This window comes from Canis lupus, chromosome 21 (assembly GCF_048164855.1).
Source record: "Canis lupus baileyi chromosome 21, mCanLup2.hap1, whole genome shotgun sequence".
In the NCBI taxonomy this organism is placed as follows: Eukaryota; Metazoa; Chordata; class Mammalia; order Carnivora; family Canidae; genus Canis; species Canis lupus.
Window position 1 is genome coordinate 1,990,673 of NC_132858.1, and position 22,493 is coordinate 2,013,165.

The 22,493-nt window shown below is 48.1% G+C and overlaps 2 protein-coding genes across 10 annotated transcripts; both read right to left on the reverse strand.

The window, feature by feature from the left end:
* Positions 1-1,109: 1,109 nt before the first annotated feature.
* STX5 (syntaxin 5) lies at positions 1,110-21,770 on the reverse strand. Of its 9 annotated transcripts, none has more exons than XM_072789553.1 (11): positions 21,528-21,708; positions 20,599-20,690; positions 19,332-19,402; positions 19,102-19,157; positions 18,916-18,986; positions 14,261-14,377; positions 14,120-14,176; positions 13,865-13,946; positions 13,292-13,398; positions 13,003-13,124; positions 1,110-1,858 (listed from the first exon to the last, which is right to left on the reverse strand). In XM_072789553.1, the coding sequence occupies exons 2-11, from the start codon at positions 20,659-20,661 to the stop codon at positions 1,699-1,701; spliced, it is 906 nt and encodes a 301-aa protein (XP_072645654.1). In that variant the 5' UTR covers positions 20,662-20,690; positions 21,528-21,708; the 3' UTR covers positions 1,110-1,698. The 9 variants fall into 9 exon arrangements, with proteins under 9 accessions (XP_072645654.1, XP_072645655.1, XP_072645658.1 ...); XM_072789554.1 differs by having other exon boundaries at positions 20,599-20,757; XM_072789557.1 differs by having other exon boundaries at positions 20,599-20,842; positions 21,528-21,693.
* Positions 21,771-21,897: 127 nt separating this feature from the next.
* Positions 21,898-22,422, reverse strand: TEX54 (testis expressed 54). Its single transcript, XM_072789565.1, is given in 1 exon segment — positions 21,898-22,422. A coding segment is annotated over 1 exon segment (384 nt). The 5' UTR covers positions 22,353-22,422; the 3' UTR covers positions 21,898-21,968.
* Between the last annotated feature and the right edge of the window lie 71 nt (positions 22,423-22,493).

The window sequence follows — 22,493 nt, forward strand, 5'->3', positions numbered from 1 at the left end:
GGTCAGTGGCCGTTCACGGAGCCCTAGCCGCACACAGCCAGTACTGAAGTCTCAGCCCGGCCTCTGCCAGCGCCGGATAGATACCCTTTCTTGTCTATAGATTGCCGGGCAACAGAAAACTAGAATGTCAACCCCGAGAGAGCAAGGACCTTGACTAATTCATCCTTTTTTCTCCAGCTCCTGGCTCAGGAACTCGGCCTGGCATGTGCCAATAACTCCACAAACACTTGTGATATAAATGAACTTCCAACCTATGCATCCTTCCAAGAAGTCAATTGACAGTGTGCGTTTATCCAGCTTTGGCAAGCAATTGTCTTCACAACCTCCCCACCCACCCCTGAAGTGCTGTGCCGGAAATACATTCACTGTCAGCTGGGCAGTGGAGATGCAACTGAGACCACCAGCTGAACAGAGGCCAGGGAGAGAGGAAATAGTAAAATGCTGGCCTAGAAAAGACATACGTTCTCCTTCCTTTTCCCCTCTCCAGCCTGCCAAAGTTCTAGGGTCAGCTCTCAGTATGCTGGTGGTTCTCTGTAACTTGAAATTCCTTTAGGGTGTGTGAGATGTGGGGGGACCGCAGTAATCTCAGAATGATGTGGTTGTGGCTCCTGGCCCAGAAGTGTATTAATCTCCCTGGAGGGTGGGTGTTGCAGGCAGGTTTCTCCTTCATTCTCCTGTCACTGGCTTGGATTTGGTGAGAGGCTTGGAGTGGACCAAGAGCCTCAGCTGGAGCTGGGAAACCAGTTCTTCACCTTTCACTCCCGGCAGCAGGCAGAGCTCCTGCGTCATCCAGTTCAAGGAAAAATGGGGGCCAGCTGGGTAGAGGATGCAGCTGAAACAGGTACAAGTACTACTGGAGATGATCCTGGAAGTTGGCACCAATCAGGGACCCATTCTGGGGTAGTGCTTCCCCCTCTGACGTTTCCATGCTAATGAAACGCTGCTGCACTTGGTTGTTCCCAGCCCAGAGGCAGCTGTGTGCACCCACCCCAAAGCTCGGCCCTCAGAGCCATCAGCCCAGCTTTGCAGTTCTGGTACTAGGCAGCACACTCACTCCACAGGCTGTGAAGGCCCTCGACGCTCCCACCCAGAAATGACAACATGGCTAATGAGGCTGACAGTCTTGCTGTAATTGGGAGAAAATGGGCTGCAGCGCATTTGGCAGATTGAGAGTCACCAGCAGCCAAAGGTGGGGTTGTGCAGGCAGCTGAGGGGCTCAGGGCCCCCTGCCTCACGTAGTGGAGAGAGGAAGAAGAGAGAGGTCAAATTCTAACCCAGATGGGAAAGTTGGTCCCGGGGGCAGTTTCACTTCCTTTCCTCACTCTCAGGAAGGGGAAGGGCATCATCTCCCCTTGCTGCCAAAGTTTCCTTTGGAAGAGGTTGGGGAGTTTCTAAAAATCTCCTACCTAGTGGAGACAACCTCCCCTACCAGCCCCTAGTTGGCCTCTGCTCCCTTCCAGCCACTTCACAGCAGAGTACACATCCAGAACTGTGTGTGTTTCGAGGGCCTGAGGGTGGTGAGGGGAGGACAGGGTGGCCAGAGTCAAAGGGTCAGGGGCATTGGCCATTCTCAGCAGTCCCAGGGAAACAGGGCCTTCCTCCCAAGCACCCTGCACAGGCTCAGTGGCAGCAATGGCCACCCGCCACCCTCCCAAAGGGGTTCCAAACCCGCTCAGAGTGCCTCAGAGTTGAGAGGGTTCAGGCAAGGAAGACCACAAAGATGATGAAGAAGACAATGAGGATGAGGAAGATTTTGACCATGAGCCACCGGTTAGAGGTGACTGACTGGAAGTACTTGAGGATCTCTGAATGGGCAGCCTCAACATCCAGCTGGGCGCCCAGCACGTTCTCGTCAATCCTGGAGACAGGGCCGAAAGAGGAGGAAACAGAAGGATACTGGGTTAAAAAGTATGCTGTTGAAGTGTATTTACCAACATGGAAAGATGGTCACAATATGTAAAAAGTATTTACATACAATAGGATCCCCATTTTTGTGCATATATACTTGCGTATAGAAAAAGCTCAGTGGCTTTTTCAGCTGGGCATCTGCCTTTGGCTCAGGTCATGACCCTGGAGTCCCAGGATCAAGCCCCGCATTGGGCTCTGTGCTCAAGGAGCCTGCTACTCCCAGTCCCTCCACCTCTCCCTACTCATCCTCTCTCACTCTCTCTCAAATAAATAAAATCTTTAAAAAAGAGAAAATAGAAAAGAAAAAACTCTGGAAGGGTAACGCAAATAAGTCTTCGCTCTGATTTGAAAATCAGCTCTGTAACTCTTTAGCTTGTGATTCTGAGCCAGTCATTTAACCTCCAGACTCATTTTCTTAAGCTGCAGAGGGAAAATGAGGTTAACAACAACACTGCATCTCTAGTTGTTGTAGGCCTCAAATTAGTTAACAAAGTGCCCAACCCACACTATGAGCCCCTAAGATGTTAGCTATTATACTTTTTTGCTTCTTAGTATTTATTGATTTTTGTCTAATGAATAATATTGCGTTTGTAATATGGGAGAAAACGCTCACAGACCATTAAAGTCAGGAAATTCTGGTTCTGAGTGAGACAGGAGGGATGCCTCGGTGGCTCAGTGGTTAAGTGCCTGCCTTCAGCCTAGGGTGTGATCCTGGAGACCCAGAATCCAGTCCCATGTCAGGCTCCCTGCATGGAGCCTGCTTCTCCCTCTGCCTAGATCTCTGCCTCTCTCTCTCTCTCTGTGTCTCTCATGAATAAATAAAATCTTAAAAAAAAAAAAAAAAAACATTACTGAGATGGGGGAAAAACATTTTGTTTTTTTTGTTTTTTTTGTTTTTAAATATTTTTTTCTTTATTTATTTATGATAGTCACACACAGAGAGAGAGAGAGAGAGAGAGAGGCAGAGGGAGAAGCAGGCTCCATGCACCGGGAGCCCGACGTGGGATTCGATCCCGGGTCTCCAGGATCGCGCCCTGGGCCAAAGGCAGGCGCCAAACCGCTGCACCACCCAGGGATCCCGGGAAAAACATTTTGATCTGGACAGGAAGTCAAGAGATAAGAAAAGCCCTACAATTCAGAGAACATGTCTCTCCAAGGTACAGAGAAGTCCTCAGAGGAAGCGCCATCTCTTGAGAGACTGCTGAGGAAAATAAAACATTTCCTGGCCACCTTGCATATGCAATCCTGAAAATCCCTGGTCTTTGCAAAGGGAGTCCGTGGGAACAGAAACTGCATGCACTAAGTCCTGAGGACGGAAAGCTGTAGCCTGGTAATCCAGCTGGAACAGGAAAAGAAAACCTGGGCCAATGGGTGCAAGCTGCAGGGCCACAGGAGGTAGGCATGAAGCCTGCGAACTATTTTCTGTTCATATGTAGGAGCCCAGGGTGACTCCTACACCTGGGTGACTCAGTTGGCTGAACTTCCAACTCTTGGTTGTGGCTCAGGTCATGATCTCAGGGTCCTGGGACTGAGCCCTGTATTGGGCTCCCTGCTTGCTGGGGAGCCTGCTTCCGATTCCCTCTCCCTCCCTCTCTGCCCCTCCCCCCTTCTTGCATTCGCTCTCTCATGAATAAATACATCTTTTAAAATAATTTTTTAAAACATTTATTAATTTATTCATGAGAGATACAGACTGAGAGAGAGAGAGAGAGAGAGGCAGAGACATAGGCAGAGGGAAAAGCAAGCTCCCTGATGTGGGATTTGATCCTGGATCCCAGGATCACAACCTGAGCTGAAGGCAGGTCCCCAACTGCTGAGCCACCCAGGCATCCCTAAATTTTTTTATTTTTAAAGGTTTTATTTATTTATTCATGAGAGACAGAGAGAAAGAGACATAGGTAAAGGGAGAAGCATATTCCGTGGGGAACCTGATGCGGGACTTGATCCCAGGATCCTGGGATAACAACCTGAGCCAGAGGCAGACACTGAGCCGACTGAGCCACTCAGGTGCCCCAAATAAATTTTTTAATTTATTTAATAAAAAAGGACCCCGAAAAGATTTTATTGGGGGTGCCAGATGGCCAGTTCATTGAGCATCTGCCTCTGCTGGGGTCATGATCCCACGGTCCTGGGATGGAGCCCCACATCGGGCTCCCCGCTCTATAGGGAGCATGCTTCTCCCTCTCCTCCCTGCTTGTGCTCTAGCTCTGTCTCTCAAAATAAATAAATAAAATCTTTTTAAAAATTGTATTTATTTATTTATTTGAGAGGAGGCTGGGGGAGAGGGAGAGAGAATCTGAAGTAGACTCCTCACTGAGCAAGGAGCCCAATGCAGGACTTGATCTCACGACCCTGAGATCATGACCTGGGCTGAAACCAAGAGTTGGTCACTGAACCACCCAGGTATCCTGAATAAATATTTCAAAGGAGGGGGTGGAGGGCAGCCCTGGTGGCGCAGCGGTTTAGCCCACCTGCAGCCTAGCGTGTGATCCTGGAGACCTGGGATCAAGTCCCACATAGAGCTCCCTGCATGGAGCCTGCTTCTCCCTCTGCCTGTGTCTCTGCCTCTCTCTCTCTCTGTCTCTATAATTAATTAATTAATTAATTAATTAATTAATTAATTAAAAAAAATAAAAGGGGGGTGGAGTGCCTGGGTGGCTCAGTTAGCTAAGTGTCTGCCTCAGGCTCAGGAGCCCACCTCTCTCTCTCCCTCTGCCTGTGACTCTCCTTGCTTGTGTTCTCTCCATCAAATAATAAATAAAATCTTAAAAAAAAAAAAAAAAAAAAGCATGCAACTCCTGATCTCGGGGTCATGAGTTCGAGCCCCATATTAGGTATGGAGATTACTTAAATAAGTAACTAAATTTAAACAAAATGTCAAATACAGGAGCCTGGACTGTGCATGATTCCCTATTTGTGTCAGAGTGGCTAACTCAAGTATCAGGTTTCCTACCTTTGGACTTAATTTCATGTCTCAGTGTGGGCGCAAATGTCTTCTCATACCCAAGAAAGCTCATCTCGGCAATTAAGAATGGCTTTAACGGAAACAGATGCACAGTAAATGCAGTCTGGCATAAGAAAGATTTTAAATGGGAGTCCATGAATGAAAACTAATGGGAGGGTACTCTGGTGGGGGAAAAAATGAGCAATCCATGGGGATACTCAGGAGACGGTAGTAGGGAGAAGACAGAAATGAGGAGGGCAGAAAATAGGGGCTTGGAAAGGAGAAGGCTGAAGAAATGGGAAAAGTTAGCATAGTGAGGAGGACAAAGGAATGTCTCATGGAGAGTAAGAAAAACGAAAGAGAGGGATCCCTGGGTGGCGCAGCGGTTTGGCGCCTGCCTTTGGCCCAGGGCGCGATCCTGGAGACCCGGGATCGATTCCCACGTCAGGCTCCCGGTGCATGGAGCCTGCTTCTCCCTCTGCCTGTGTCTCTGCCTCTCTCTCTCTCTCTGTGACTATCATAAATAAATAAAAATTAAAAAAAAAAAAAATTAAAAAAAAAAAAAAAGAAAAACGAAAGAGAGAAGGAATCAAGCATTATGAAGCTGGAGTCTCAGGGCACCCGTGTAGCACAGTAGGTTAAGCATCTGGCTCTTGATTTTGGCTCGGGGTATGATCTCAGGGTCATAAGGATGAGCCCCATGTTGGGCTCCCTGCTCAGTGCAGAGCCGCCTTGTCCTCTTCCTCCCTCTCTGCCCCACCCTCCTCCTATTTGAGAGAGAGAGAGAGAGCACGAGCAGGAAGGAGGGGCAGAGGGAGAGAGGGAAGCTGACTCCTCGCTGAGCAGGGAGCCCGATGTGGGGCTCGATCCCAGGACCTAAGGATCATGACCTGAACCAAAGGCAGACACTTAACTGACTGAGCCACCCAGGTGCCCATAAATAAATAAATCTTAAAAAAAAAAAAAAAAAAAAAAAAAAAAAGGAGCTGGAGTTAGGAGTTAGAATAGCAAGGATACGTGACCCGATTGAAGGAGAGGTATGGAAACCCAGAGGATCAGAAGGTGAGTATAAGTTGGGGATGACAACAAAAAGAAGGTTAAACAGAAGATAACAGTAAGTCCAGAACTGGAAAGACAATTTGACCTTGACTAGGAGATCTGAGACTTTAGTTTTCAGAGTATATGTTTCCCCAAAGCTTCATAATGATTGACAGGAGTTGGGTCATGTTCAGAGGCTACAGAAGCTGCCTTTAAGGAGTTCCACATTGGGATCCCTGGGTGGCGCAGTGGTTTAGCGCCTGCCTTCGGCCCAGGGCGCAATCCTAGAGACCCGGCATCGAATCCCACGTCGGGCTCCCAGTGCATGGAGCCTGCTTCTCCCTCTGCCTGTGTCTCTGCCTCTCTCTCTCTCTCTGTGTGACTATCATAAATAAATAAAAATTAAAAAAAAAAATAAGGAGTTCCACATGGCCAGGTTTAGGAAATCAGACTCTAATGAAAAAGATGATGGTAATGGATTACATACAGTACATTGAATATGAGAAAGAAACCCATTATTCCTAGTAATATTTTGAGAAAGCTCCTGCTTTACAGAAGGATGCCAGCTAATAAATGTACAACGGATGAACTGGAAAACTGCCACTTTGCCACACAAAAAGTCATGAATGAATCGGGCAAGGACAGTTAGTCATGGGTCTAAGGAGCTGGACATTGGCATGGACTTGAAGCGTCACTCCACAGATGAAAAAAGGGAAAGCAGGGATCCCTGGGTGGCGCAGCGGTTTGACGCCTGCCTTTGGCCCAGGGCGCGATCCTGGAGACCCGGGATCGAATCCCATGTTGTGCTCCTGGTACATGGAGCCTGCTTCTCCCTCTGCCTGTGTCTCTGCCTCTCTCTCTCTCTCTGTGTGTGACTATCATAAATCAATAAAAATTTAAAAAAAAAAAAAAAGGGAAAGCAAATGTGAGAAAAAATTAAATTGGCAATTCTGGGTGAAAAGGAAATAGGTGTTTGTACCATCCTCCCAACTTTTCTAGATAGAGATTTTTGTCAATTACAAATTGGGGTGCAAAGGGAAATGACGGAGTAAACGATGAGCAGTAATTATCCATATTCATCCCTTCTGCTAGACATGAGCTCCACGAGGACCAGAACTGTTTTACGCTTTCCTGTCCCCAGATCCAGCTAGACTACCTCACAGGGGTCCCTGCATGGAGCCCGCTTCTCCCTATACCAGTGTCTTTGCCTCTCTCTCTTTGTCTCTCATGAATAAATAAAATAAATAAAACATTGTTAAAAAAACCGAAATAGGGATCCCTGGGTGGCACAGCGGTTTGGCGCCTGCCTTTGGCCCAGGGCGCGATCCTGGTAGACCCGGGATCGAATCCCACATCGGGCTCCCGGTGCATGGAGCCTGCTTCTCCCTCTGCCTGTGTCTCTGCGCCTCTCTCTCTCTCTGTGACTATCATAAAAACAACAACAACAACAACAACAACAACAACAACAACATCACAGCTTGAGGAGTGATAGTGTTTATGGAACAACCCAGTAAGGAGTTCCCTAGGTCTCAGCTAAGCCAGGTAAGAATCAGCTCTTGATTCTAGGACCAAGACAGCTAGACTCACTGCACCTTATAAATGGCTGGTACCATAGTCGTTGAATAAATAAACAAACATCCTGTTAACTAGTGGGTTCTCAAACTTGGATGCTCATTAGAACTCCCTATGGGCTTATATAAAATGGAGATTCCTTGAAGTCCACTCCACTCATACCTATGGCATAGGAATCTCCAAGGGTGAGATGGCTAGGGACCCATTGTCTTTACCTTGGCCAATTAAATATGTGAAGCTGCTTAATGGGCTGGTGCTGAGAAACCTGCTTTATGCAAATGTAGGTCTTCCCCCAGTCTCACATGATCAATAACCTAGGGTGGAAGCTCTCTGCTAGGTGCCATGGGGAATAAGGATCAATCACGATCTGATATTGCCAAAAGGCCTAAGAGCAAGTGGGCAGCAATGTGTAGCCATGTGGACTCCTCCCCCTCCCACATCTCTTCCTCTGCTCTCTGTACTGGCTTTCCCTCTTACTGAACTGAGAACATTGAAACATCCTGAGGAACTGGGCATGGCTAAACGTTTCCTGAACTTTGTGAAAGACATAGATGTACAGATTCAAAAAGCTCAGAGATTCCGAAGAAAGAGAAATTCAAAGAAAATGACATTTGGAGAATAGTCAACTGCAGAAAACTAAAGACAAAAAAAAAAAAAAAAAAATCTGCAAAGCAGCCAGAGAAACACATTACATATATAAAGTTACCACTGCCTTCTCCTTAAGAAGAAGAAAGACTAAAAGACAGTAGAGTGATACATTTAAAATGCCTAAGAGTAAAACTGTAAACCCAAAATTCTATATCCAGGGAAAACATCCTTCAAAAATGAAGGTGAGGGGGGGCGCTGGGTTGGCTCAGCAGTTGAGCGTCTGCCTTTGGCTCAAGGTGTGATCCTGCCTTTGGCTCAAGGTGTGATCCTAGAGTCCCTAGATCGAGTCCCGGCATGGAGCCTGCTTCTCCCTCTGCTTGTATTTCTGCCTCTTTCTGTATGTCTCTCGTGAATAAATAAATAAAATCTTAAAAAAAAAAAAAATGAAGGTGATAGCACCTGGGTGGCTCAGTCAGTTAAGTGTCTGCCTTTGGCTCAGGTCATGATCCCAGGGTCTCAGGATCAAGTCCCTCATCATCATGACCTGATTCTACTTAGTTAACACATAGTGTGATAATGGTTTCAGGAGTAGGATTTAGTGATTCATCACTTACATAAAACACCCAGTGCTCATCACAAGTGCCCTTCTTAATGCCCATCACCCATCCAGCCCATCTCCTGCTCCTTATCAGCCTTCAGTTTGTTCTCTGTGGTTCAGTCTTTACCATTCCAGGTCTCTCTGTTCAGTCTTTACCATTCCAGATAGCCAGTTTCCATTTGGTAGCCCTTCCCTCTTTAACCTGAAGAACTTTCCATAGCATTTTTGTAGCGCAGATCTGCAGTTTTCTGGTTTTTTGTTTGTTTGGGTTTTTCTTTTCTTTTTTTTTCTTTTTTTTTTTAAAGCTTTATCTATTTGAGTGAGGGAGGAGGAGGGAGAGGAAAAGGAGAGAAGCAGTCTCCACACTGAGCATGGAGTCAAACATAGGACTGGATCTTACGACATGGAGATCATGACCGAGCCGAAATCAAAAGTCAGACTGAGCCAGCCAGATGCCCCAGATCTGCTCTTTTACTTTCCCTTTATTTGAACATTTCTTTTTTTCACTTTCAATCTCTTTTTCTTTTTTGTTTCATGTGGTTTTTGCCTTTTTTTTTCTTTAAAGTAGGCTCTATACCCAACATGGGGCCTGAACTCACAACCCCTAGATCAAGAGCTGCACGTTCTACTGACCGAGCCAGCCAGGCACCCCCACCTTCATTCTTTGTTTTATTTTGTTTTTTTAAGATTTTATTTTTTATCTGACAGAGAGAGAACCCACAAGTAGGGAGAGTGGCAGACAGAGGGACAGGGAGAACAGGCTCCCCATGGAGGGGAGGAAAAAAGGGAAATGGTAAACACAGAAGTAAATATGAAATACAACTTTTTCCTCTTAATTTTTGTAAACAAAAACTGTAATACTGGATTATGGGATTTCAAAGGTATGTAGGTGCACAGATTAGGACAACTAGAGCATAAAGGCTAGATGACAGGATTGGACAGTTCTTTGTTGTATTTTTTTATTGGTGTTTTTATTTGAATGAATGTGTGTATAAATAGGGTCGAGGGCCAGAAATAGAGGGAGAGAGAGAATCTCAAGCAGGCTCCACACTCATCGCAGAGCCCAACATGGGGCTTGATCTCATGACCCTGAGATCATGACCTGAGCTGTAGTCAGACTCCCAAGTGACTGAGCCACCAAGCACCCCTAAAGTTCTTATATCTTATATGAAGTAAGCTGTGAGAGCTGATGATGTATGCTGTAATCCCTAGAGCAGCCACTTAAAAAAAAAAAGAAAAGAAAAGCAAGGCAATGACATGTAGCTAAAAAATGTTTAACAGAATTCTGAAAAAAATTTCAGTTGTTCAAGGGAAGATTAGGGAAGGAGGAACAAAGGAACAACAACAACAAAGAAAAAAAAACCAGGAAAAAGAAAAAGAAAGCAAATAGTAAAATGGTAAGCCTAAATCCAACCTTATCAAATATTACACTAGTTTTATGAATCACAAAAGACCCTGGATAGCCAAAGCTATTTGGAGCTATTTGGAGAAAGAATAAAGCTGGAAGTATCACACTCCCTGATTTCAAACTACACTTACAAAACTATAGTCATCAAAACAGCACGGTACTGGCACAAATACAGACACACAGATCAACGGAACAGGAGAGAGAGCCCAGACACAAAGCCACCCACATAAGATCAATTAATCTACACCAAAGGAGGCAAGAACATAAACAGGGAAGACAGTCACTTCTATAAATAGTGTCGGGAAAACTAGATAGCTACATGCAAAAGAATGAGACTGGACCACTTTCTTTCCCATGCACAAAAATAAATTCAAAATGGATCAAAGGTGGGATGCCTAGGTGGCCCAGCAGTTGAGTGTCTGCCTTCAGCTCAGAGTGTGATCCTGGGGTCCTGGGATCGAGTAAAAATTCTAGAGTAAACATAGGTGGCAGGCTCCTTGACATCACTTAGCAATATTCTTTGGACCTGACTCCACACCAGAAGGGCAAGAAAAGCAAAAATAACAAATGCGAGTACATCAAATTAAAAAGCTTTTACACAGGGATGCCTGGGTGGCTCAGCGGTTGAATGTCTGCCTTTGGCTCAGGGTGTGGTCCCGGAGTCCCGGGATGGAGTCCCACACTGGGCTTCCTGCATGGAGCCTGCTTCTCCCTCTGCCTATGTCTCTGCCTCTCTCTGTATGTGTCTCTCATGAGTAAATAAATAAAATCCTTAAAAAATAAAAATAAATAAATAAAAAGCTTTTATACAGAGAAAACTATCAACAAAGTTCTCTCCTCCTAAAAAGGAGAAAGGTGGGGATCCCTGGGTGGCTCAGCGGTTTAGCACCTGCCTTTGGCCCAGGGTGCAATCCTGGAGTCCCGGGATCAAGTGCCATGTCAGGCTCCCGGCATGGAGCCTGTTTATTCCTCTGTCTGTGTGTCACTGCCTCTCTCTCTATGTCTATCATAAATAAATAAGTCTTTAAAAAAAAAAAAGGAGAAAAGTTTGCAGGGGCTCCCTGGGTGGCTCGGCGGTTTAGCACCTGCCTTTGGCCCAGGGAGTGATCCTGGAGTCCCAGGATCGAGTCCCACGTCGGGCTCCCGGCATGGAGCCTGTTTCTCCCTCCTCCTGTGTCTCTGCCTCTCTCTCTCTATGTCTATCACAAATAAATAAATCTTTAAAAAAAAAAAAAAAAAGGAGAAAGGTTTGCAGATCATATATCCCATAAGGGGCTAATATTCAAAAAATAGGGCAGCCTGGTGGCTTAGCAGTTTAGCGCTGCCTTTGGCCCAGGGCTTGATCCTGGAGACCCGGGGTCGAGTCCCACATCAGGCTCCCTGCATGAAGCCTCTGCTTCTCCTCTGCCTGTGTCTGCCTCTCTCTCTGTGTCTCTCATGAATAAATAAATAAAATCTTTTTTTTTTAAATTTTTATTTATTTGTGATAGTCACAGAGAGAGAGAGAGAGGGAGAGGCAGAGACACAGGCAGAGGGAGAAGCAGGCTCCATGCACCGGGAGCCCGACGTGGGATTCGATCCCGGGTCTCCAGGATCGCGCCCTGGGCCAAAGGCAGGCGCCAACCCACTGCACCACTCAGGGATCCCAATAAATAAAATCTTTAAAAAAAGAGATAATATCCAAAAAATATGAGGAATTCATACAACCCAACAGCAAGCAAGCAAACAAATAAATCCAATTGCAAAATGGGCAGAAGGTCTAAATAGATATTTTTCCAAAGACATCCACGCAGCCAACAAGCACATGAAAAGATGCTCAAAAGCAATCATCAGGGGGATCCCTGGGTGGCGCAGCGGTTTGGCGCCTGCCTTTGGCCCAGGGCGCGATCCTGGAGACCCGGGATCGAATCCCACATCAGGCTCCCGGTGCATGGAGCCTGCTTCTCCCTCTGCCTGTGTCTCTGCCTCTCTCTTTCTCTCTCTGTGACTATCATAAATAAATAAAAATTAAAAAAAAAAAAAAAAAGCAATCATCAGGGAAGTACAAATGAAACCACAATGAGGGGGCAGCCCCGGTGGCGCAGCGGTTTAGCGCCGCCTGCAGCCCAGGGCCTGATCCTGGAGACCTGGGATCCAGTCCCACATCGGGCTCCCTGCGTGGAGCCTGCTTCCCCCTCTGCCTCTCTCTCGCTCGCTCTGTGTCTCTCATGAGTTAATAAAATAAAATCTTAAAAAAAAAAAAAAAATGAGGTATGAGGTACCACCTCACACCTTTCAGAATGGCTAGTATCAAAAAAAAAAAAAAGGAAAGAAACAAACAAACAACACGTGCTGGTGATGATGTGGAGAAAAGGAACCTTCACGCACTGTTAGGGGGAATGCAAATTGCTGCAGTGACTATAGGAAACAGTGTAGAGGTTCCTCAAAAAATTAAAAATAGAATTAATCACATGATCCAGTAATTCCACTTCTGGGCATTTATCCAAAGGAACAGAGAATACTAACTCAGAAAGATATCTGCGCCCCTATGTTCCCTGCATTATCTACAACAGCCAAAATATGGAAGAAGCCTAGGAGTCCATCAAGAAGAATCACTTAGCCCCTTTCTTCACACATCATCCCACTGTAATTCTCAGTGTAGAGCTTATCACTACCTGAAAAGTTCATGTCAACTCTTTTGAACAGCTGTCCTCACCCACCCTACTGAATTCCCCACCTAAACTACAGAGACTTCACTCATCTACTAACTGCTATACCCCCTGTACCTAGAATAGCACCTGACAAAAAACAGGCGCTCCATCAACACTTGTTGAATGGATTCCCTGGGTGGGCCAGACTCACTCTACTCTTCCAAAGGACATCCAGCTGTCCCTGGGAACATTTAAGATGCCACCCCACAGGGAAGAGAAGGCTCTTCTGTCTAGGATGAGAGAGAGAGAGTCTTACCTCTGAATGGTTTCTTCCTGCTCCTTGACCATGTGGGCCAACTGCTGAAAGATGGAGCCCAGCTCGACAATTGTGGACTCGATGTTCTGCATAGTGTCTGCCCGACTCTGGATGTAGGAATCCTTCGAAGGAGAGCACACGTCAGCGCTAGGAGCTTCCTCAGGGCAGGGCCTGCCTCTTTAGGACCCTCCCAGGTTGCCACTCTACTCAAGGTACATTTCAAACACTTGCTGGTGGCCTGCAGAGGAGGACAGAGGAGCATCTCCTCCCCAGTTCAGAGCCCAGGTACCTGCTCATCGATGAGTTGTAGTTGCTGGCTGGTCCGAGAGTCCATCATGTCAATGGCCACATCCCCAGAAGCACGGGACTCTGCTCCCAAAACCACAGCACTGCCCCCTGGAGAAAGAAAGAAAAAGCACTTTCTAGTGGTTGAAAGGTTCAAAGCCCACATGGCCTGGATTTGAATCCCAGCTCTGCCACTTACTAGCCTTGTGACCCTGGACAAGTCATCTAACCTCTCTAGAGCTCAGTTTCCTCCCCCTATAAAATGGAGCATAGTAATAGTTGCCTTCTCAGAGGTGGTGGTGAAAATTAGATGAGAGAACCTGAATGAATTAAAAGAATACTGGAAACTGTCATTCTACTGCCCATGATTGAATTCAGCCCCAACAGTGAGAATGTGGGAGATGAAGTGCAGGTCATGAATGCCAGCAATCAGGTTTGATCTCTGAAAAATCCTGGCATCTCCCTTGGCTGTCCATTCTCCTACGCAAGCCCTGCCCTCACAGGATTAGAGGATGCCGTCACAGCCAAAGTAACTGAGCCTTACCCCTCTGGGCTCCCTGCACTGCCAGTGACTTACCCAGGTGGTTGGGGGCAAGGGGCAGGGCTGACACAGGTGCCCGGGAGAACTGTTCCCGCCGATTCCTCTGCTGCTTCAGGTTCTGGGGTTGGGGGGAGAAATGCAAAGGTCCTGAGGCCTCTGGAAAGCAGGTGTTAGAGAGAGACTCTCCTGTTGGCCTAGGACCCTGTTAACCTCACCCCTGCACTTGTTTCTTCCCCAATTTCCCCTTGGGCCCTTATCCCGAGTCCTACCCCTTACATAGATTCTTCTTACCTCTGTCCTCACTTCTAAAACTGATTTGAAGTCATTGGACATCGAGGCCAGTTTTGACTAGAAGAAAAGAAGAGAGGGTCGGCCAAAGGAGACAACACCTTTCTCCCTTCTGCCTCCCCCTCTACGGACCCCAGGTCCCACCTGCAAGGAAACCACAATGGTGTTGGAATGGGTTTGCAGGTGCCGGCCGCTCTGGCTGCCTTTGGCTCTCACAAAATCCTGAAGCTGGGCAATTTGTTTGTTGAGGCTATTGATGTCCTAGGGAGAGCCAAAGAAAAACTATTAACAAAAGGGTCCTCAGCCAATGTCTCTCCCACATGGACACCTCTGGCACAGAGGACAGAGTGGAAGTTACGAGCAGGGGTGTGGGTATTTCAAAGTCAGACCAGAAGGGCCTGCTGGGAGGTTCCAAGCTCTGGACCTTGCTCTGGTTCAGTCCCTGCAGAGTAGAGCCAGAAAAGGAGAAATACGGTCTCATTCTTTTTTTTTTTTTTTTTTAAGATTTTATTTATTTATTCATGAGAGACACAGAGAGAGAGAGGCAGAGACACATGCAGAAGGAAAAGCAGGCTCCATGCAAGGAGTCCGATGTGAGACTTGATCCCAGGACCCCAGGATCATGCCCTGGGCTGAAGGCAGGCGCTAAACTGCTGAGCCACGGTTTTTGGGATCCTCCTTTTTGTTTTTTTTTTTAAAGATTTTACTTATCTATTTGACAAAAAAGAAAAAGAGAGCACAAGCAGAGGGATCTGCAGGCAGAGCAGGGAGCCCAATGCAGGGCCTGATCCCAAGACCTTGGGATCATGACCTGAGCCGAAGGCAGATGCTTAGCTGACTACCCCCTTCATCCTACAGCCCAACTCCACCTCAGGAGGCCAGGCACATGGCCACAGAACTACTCTGAAGACCAAAATTTCACACCTGGAGCATGCTGACCAACAAAGCACCTGTGGCAGCAGTCAGGTGAAGGGAAGAGTCAAAGTCTCTGTAGTTTCCAGGAAGCACCAACAAAATACTTCTTATATACAGAATTCCTGTCAAGAATTACTATTGCAAAGGAGTAAAAGCTGTGAATTGTCCAAGATCACACACAATGAGGTAAAGTAGCACAGCCAGGCTTTCTACACCCGACCAAGGCATCCTCTGCTCCCCGAATGGGCTTGCCAAGGGCCACATAAGACAAGAGAGATGAAGTTGGCTGGGGAGTGGCAGAGAAAGGTTGCCCAGGAGATAGGGGTGGGGTGGGGAAGAATAGGTCAGGAATAGTGAGTCCAAGGATCAGGCTGAAGACAACCTAGATTCGGAAACTTCTAGAATTCTTCCAATAGTCCCCCCACTTAGTATTCTACCAACAACCATTCTTGAGACCCGTGGGCAATACCCACCGCCAACTGGTCTGTCCCTATGGAGCTGACACGGTCCCCTTAGAGCCCCACATCCAAAACTGCATTCCACGGTTTCTCCCAATAAAATCTCCTCTCCGCAGAGTTCTGGTTTAGAAAGCAGTACCACTTCCCAGTGAGGAGCCCAAACTAGAAGCTTCTAGTCAGAGATTCCCACCTCTTAACCCATCTTATATGCCACAACACAACCACACTCTACTGATCACTTACCAAGCACTGAGCACCTTTTGTCTGTTTACTATGCTTGCTACACACATATTAAGCAGCTTACAACTATTTTTTGTCCTTAACACAGAAACAATTTCTAATTCCCCACCAAAAGCTGTTCCGCCTTCTCTCTCCTTGTCCATTTTGGTAAATGGCACCACCAGTCACCAGCTGCTCAGACCAGACACTGGAGAGCCATCCTCAATTTCTCTCTTTCCCACTTAATCCATATGGACCCTGGCAGGAGCCTACTGAGAACCCAGTCAATTCCAACAGATAATCTGAATTAGGCTGTTCACCTCTTTCTCTGCTAAACCTACGTTAGACCATACCATCACCTTCTCTCAATACTCACCAAGAGCTTCCTAAATGACCTTCTTACAGCCTGCCCACGACAATCCACTCTCAACACAGCAACCAGAGTGAGCTTTTGAACCGGAAACAGAGCCATCATCCGTCTGCTTAAAATCTTCTGAGAGGGGCAGCCCAGGTGGCTCAGTGGTTTAGTCCTGCCCTCAGCCCAAGGCCTGATCCTGGAGACCCGGGATCGAGTCCCATGTCAGGCTTCCTGCATGCAACCTGCTTCTCCCTCTGCCTGCGTCTCTGCCTCTCTCCCTATGTGTCTCTCGTGAATAAATAAATAAAATCTTAAAAAAAAAAATCTTCCAAGAGCTTTCCACTAAATTTAGAACACAAACCAAATACCCTACCTGGCTGACACAGACTCTCTAGGGTCTGACCCTGTCCATTTCCCTGACTTCCCAGTCTCTTTCTCACTTGCTATGCTGTAGCCATGCTGGCCTCCTTCATGTTTATCAGATGCATTAAGGTGGCCCACCCTTCAGGACCTTTCCCTTTGCTATTCCCACTTTCTGGAAAGTGTTCCCACCAGATCTTTGGATGACTGACTTTTTCTTCACCATTCGGGTCTCAATGTCACTTCTCAGAGGCTATACTTGATCAACCCATCAACATTAATTACCTACCCTGACAAACTCATTTCCCTTGTTTCTTTTTTTTTTTCCTTTTTAAAAAAGATTTTATTTATTTTTTCACATTAATTACCTACCCTGACAAACTCATTTCCCTTGTTTCTTTTTTTTTTCTTTTTTTAAAAAGATTTTATTTATTTATTCACGAGAGACAGAGAGAGAGAGAGGCAGAGACACAGGCAGAGGGAGAAGCAAGCTCCATGAAGGGAACCCGACGTGGGACTCGATCCCGGGTCCCCAGGATCACACCCTGGGCCAAAGGCAGCGCTAAACCGCTGAGCAACCCGGCCTGCTCTCATTTCCCTTGTTTCTTTAAAGAGATTCACCACCCTGAAACTTTTCTACTTGTCTAGTGTCTGGTTCACCCATTTAGAAAGGAAATTCCTGGGGCACTGGGTGGCTCAATTGGTTGAGTGACTGATTGTTGATTTTGGCTCAGGTCATAATCTCAGGGTTGGGATTGAGCCCCGAGATGGGGTCCGTGCTGAGCATGGAGCCTACTGGAGATTCTCTCTGTTCCGCCCCTCCCCCTACTGTCTCAAAAAAAAAAAAAAAAAGGGTAAATTAAAAAAAAATTTTTTTTAAAGGGGAAATTCCCCGAGGCAGATACACCTGTCTTGTTCAGACTGACTCCCCCCAGAACCAGGCAGCTAAGTCACTCAATAATGTGACTCCAGGGCAGCCCAGGTGGCTCAGCGGTTTAGTGCAGCCTTCAGCCCGGGCGTGATCCAGGAGACCCGGGATCGAGTCCCACATCAGGGTCCCTGCATGGAGCCAGCTTCTGCCTCTGCCTGTGTCTCTGCCTCCCTCTCTCTCTGTGTGTCTCTCATGAATAAATAAATAAAATCTTAAAAAAAAAAAGTGACTCCAAAAATAAACAACTGGATCCCCATGACCACCCTCTGACATAGATGCTGTTATTAACCCCCTTCTATTTATAAGGGAGCTGAGGCTCAGAGCAGTCAGGTGGCTTACCCAATGTTACACCATAACTAGTGAACTTGGGATTTGAACTGTCTTCAAAGCCTACACAATAGTGCCCCAAAAGTTCACGGCATCTTCTCTCTTCCACCCTGCAGGCACCCCCTGAACATGTCTGCCCTGGTCTCTGCCATGTTACCTTCATACTAGAGCAGAGCCTCCTCCCTAGCCTCTCTGCCTGCCCGTGCTCCAGGCTGTTTTTTTTCCCCCTCCATGGTCGTTCAACTTCACATTTTATTTTCATGACATTGTGCTGGGAAAGGAAGGAATCACAACTGTACAGATTCTGCTGTCTGGGGGAGGGGGGGTGTCTTTCAGATAGACTTGGAATCCAGATTCTGATTGTCTTTGCAGCCTATGGCATTGATTCCATCCTCCCTTACCAAGGCCCACAATGATCTTCACAACCAGCCACCAAACTACCTTCCCAGCCTCATCTCCTGCCCACCAGTCATCCAGTCAACAAATAGTAAGTGCCTGGTCTACACCAGACACTATTACAGACATTTGGGATGCATCCATGAACAAGCAGGAAAAAAAATCTCTGCTCTTGTGGCACTTACAACTTTTTTCTTTGTTAGGGGTGGTGGTGGGATGAGGTAGATGAGAGGGAACAAAAACAAACATCGGTAAGTTGATGATAGAGAATGTTAGAAAGTATCAAATGGTATAAGAAGGAAATAGAGCAAGGTAAGGGACGTCTTAGTTAGGAACAGTGAGGTACTCAACAACACACTCAGGATAGGCCTTCCTGAGCAAATAACATCTGAATACACACTTGTCAACAAACACTTAAACTTTCTCTTTTAGAAGCTGGGCCACTGCATACACTGTTTCCTCTGTTTGGAACGTTCTTGCACTGCTTCTATGCAAGCCTTGAAACCAGTTCAGATTTCACTCCCTCTATAAAATTTTCTCCAGCATCCCCAGACTGTCTCATTTATCTTTTTGTAAGGTCTAGACCACTTGTCTTCTACTTGCTATGAGTTTGTGGGGCTAGATATCTCTTACAGATGATAAGCTCTTAAGGTGGAAATCTTGCCTCAAGTTTTCCAGGCAAGTGACAGCTGATGATCAGTAAGTGTCCGCTGACTGAACAGATGAGCAGGATGTTTGGGGCTGGCTCTAGAAACTTGCTCTGGACTTCCAGGACAATGGAAAATCATCCTAGTGATCTCTTTGGAAGGCTAGCTCCTGATAGCTAATAGCTCACCTGTTTGATGATGTAAGTTAGCTCTTCAATTTCCACTGCTTTATCATCAAAGAGAGACTTGCGCTTTGCCACTGCAGAGACAATGAGGCCACAACGTGGGAGGTCAAAGACAAGGCTCAGGGAGTATGGTTCCTCAGCCCTCTCTGGTTCACTGCCCCATCTCTGAAAGACCCCAAGAACACTCACAGATTGTCAGCTTCTCCAGCTTGGCAAATGTGTTGCTGAGGTCTTTCCCAATGCGCCTGGAAATGAGCATTAGTGAGGGCACCACAGGGATGGGAAGGACAGGGCCTATTCCCCCATTAGCGCCAGCTTAACCAATGCAGCCCTTCCTCCCTCATACCAAGGGCACTGAAGGCAAGCCTACGCCTCTCCAAACTCTGCATCATCCCACAACATAACTTCTCTCAACTTACTTGGCCATGAGGGTAAATTCGCTACGCTGCCGGACAGCACGCAGAGCTGGCTTATTTGTCTGGATTCCATTCTGAAATGCAACATGAAGAGGTAAAGGTTTAGTGCCCCCTCACTTCCAGCTGCCACTGTTCCTCAAGCGTCCAACTCAATTATCTCTAGTACCCTCACCAGGTAGTCTAATCTTATCAGTAGCAGTCATTTAGAACTCAGATTTGAACATGGGTAGACCAAGGTTCAAATCTTGACTCCACCATTTATCAGCTGGGAGGTTTGGGGTAAGTGCCTTAAACCATTCTGAATCTCTTTTCCTTTTGTATAAGATGAAGAAAATCCACACACCTATTCTTGTTGGTAAGATCACACAACATAGGACTATAGAGTATTTTAGTCAGATACCCCATACGTTGTAAGCCCTAAATAAGTGATAAGCACTATTGCCATTCTATTCCTCCAATCAGGAAATCAAAGAGGATAACTAGAAAGCTCTTGGAGATCATACGGAAGAGCGGCTGTTAAGTGCTGAGCAATAAAAATATCTAAAATTACTAAAGTAATTATCTATTATCTAAAGTCACTCAGGTCCCACTTTGATTAGGACGTCTGGACTGAAAAAAGGGAATCTAATTAAAAAAAAAAAAAAGCACTCTAAAGTAATTTTGATAAAAATTAGTTATTGAGAAAGCTCTTTTCATTCTATAGATATAAAAACCGAGGCCCAGGGGTGCCTGGTGGCTCAGTTGGCTAAGCCTCTGACTCCTGCTCTCAGTTCCAGTCTTGATCTCCAGGTCAGGAGTTCAAGCCTTGTGTTGGGCTCGGCACTGGACAGGAGCCTACTTTAAAACAAACAAACAAACAAAACCCCACACACCCAAAAAACCCTGAGGCCCAACTAGACTAACTTCCCTGTGGCCACAGAGCAAACTTATGATGGGACTATTCCAGAACTAGAATTCAAAGTGTCTGTCTCTGAGCTAAAGGCTCTCTCTAGAACCTCTTTCTTATCCAAATCAAATATACCGCAGCCACCTTTCATCCTGAGATACTCCTTCCAGAGTAGCAAGGCTACCCTCTGGGGTAATTTCTCACAAAACAGCGTAAGTCCTTGCTCCTAGACAGCTGATCCACCCCTTTTCTGTTGCTTAGTAGATCCTACTGCCCCCTCTAAGCCAGATCAGTTCTCCATCATGTCAATCAACAGTGCTGGAGCACAGCCTCTCCTAGATTTCAGTAAGGCTCACTCCTGCCTTTCCCACTCCTGGTCCTTACCTGACGGCTCTGCAGGGACTTGCAGGCAGACAGGAACTCCTGGGTCCGATCTCGGCAGGACATGGTGTTGGGAGGGGGAGGGACCAGGGCCACTGGGGGGGGCAGAGGGGCGATGTCGCTGCTGCTACTGCCAGCAGTTGCAGGGGACAGGACCTGTGTCTTTGAGAGACCCAGGTAGACACCCTGATCCGTGTTCTTAGACCCGTAGCGTTTCCGCGGGATCATTGAGACGCATAACCTCGGACTGTTGTGGAGGGCAGAGTGTCATTCCCCAGGTGGCCTCCTTCCCCACAAATCCCCCGTCCCCACCGCAAATCCTTGGGCCCCTTCTGCACTTGGCACGGACTTTCGCGCCCAAAAGCCACCCGCAAATTCTGGGCCCGGCCCACGGCGGCGGGCAGGGCCCCGCTCTCTGGCCCAGTCGGTCCAGCTCCTCAGACTCTTCCAACTTGGCTCGGGCGGCCAGAGCGCGGGGCCGGGGGCCTTGAAGCCGAGACGGGGCCAGAGGCAGGTCCCGGGGCCCCGAGGCTCCAGCCCGCCCTGTGCAACTGCCCTAGGTCCTAACCGGGCCCTCTCGTATCCGCAGATCCCTTCGACTCCTCAGGGAGAAACGGTGACCGGCCTCCTGAGGGGGACACACTTCGGTAGGCGGAGGGGGGGGAATCTCTGGGTGTTTATTTGAAACAGGAAGTTCCTCCCCCGCCCAAGTCCCGCCTCCTGGGGGACTGCAACCAGTGATTGGCTAATGCCGACGTCTTTCTCAACAGGGGCTTTCCTGATTGGACGGCGAAGTATTCCCTCACCCCGAGCCCGGCCGGCAAGACTAGCCCGCTCGCCCCAGGTTCCCTTCCCCCTTCACGTCACCGCCCCCGGAAAGCCGCTGCCCGGAGCGGACACGGCAGCCAGGCCCCTTCTGGAGCGAGTCCTACCTCCTCTCTGCCGCCTGCCGCCGCCACCACTGCCACAGTCTCCTGGGTGGTCACCGCCTCCTCCCCGAGCGCCGAATCCGCCGAAATCCGACCAAAGACTAGGAGCCGCCACGTCACCCACACGTAGCCCCACCCCCGGTGACGGGAGGGCGGCGCTACGCCTCTCGGAGCCCGGCGACCGAGAGACACGCCCTCCCACCAAACGCCGGAGCGACTCCGCCCTCCCATTGGCTAGGCCGCCCGCGACCCCGCCCCCGAGGAGCCAGGGCCGGAGCCCAGGGGGCTGGGCCAATCTCAGCAGAGGAGCCTTAAAGAGCCCGCAGCCCCTGCGGTGCCCAAAAGCCATCCGCAAAACGGGCAGCAGGGGCCCTTGTACTGGGCAGGTACACGTTAGAAACTTTATTCTCTGGAGGCTGGGGCAGACTGAGAGCAGGGCTGGGGTCACCCCTTCTCCGGCTCCTCCAGGATCCCCTCCTGGTTGCTCTCCTGCAATCCCTGCTTTTGACTCTGGGCGGATTGTCTCTTGCTTGAGCCCCGACGGCTGAACAGGGATAGCCGCCGCCACAGCACAGTGATCAGGAGGCTTTCATTCGACCTCTGATTCCGGTGGTCGGGCGGGCCCATGTGGACCTCTTCAGAGCCTGCGGAGATGATAAAGCCGCTGAGCTCTGCTTTGCCCTCCGGGGTTCAACCTCCTGGGCGGTCCTGTCAGAGCAACCCCTTCTCCCGTTCCCTGGGGCCCGTTGGTGTGTCTTGGGTCCCACCTTCGACTTCCTCCGAGGCCGGCTCATCCGTCTGGAAGTCCTTGTCTTGGCAGCAGCCCATGGCCCCGAGCGGCCCCCAACTCCGTGCCACCCACGCCAACCCACCAGGCTCCGGGCCTGGCTTTTGTGACGTCAGATATCCTACTGCACCAGTGTAGGGAGCAGCCACCCCTCTTTCCTTTCTCCCATCACAAAAGGCTCA

Bases quoted from the DNA above. Each gene is read 5' to 3' on its own strand.
- STX5 (XM_072789555.1), bottom strand. From the start codon at position 21,755: ATGGGAGGGCGGAGTCGCTCCGGCGTTTGGTGGGAGGGCGTGTCTCTC. The intron at 13,947-14,119 runs GTAAGAAGAATC...CCCCAACCCCAG, and splicing joins TTTTAGAAGTGAGGACAGAG to AACCTGAAGCAGCAGAGGAA. The intron at 1,859-13,002 runs GTAAGACTCTCT...CCCTGTCTCCAG, and splicing joins CAGGAAGAAACCATTCAGAG to GATTGACGAGAACGTGCTGG.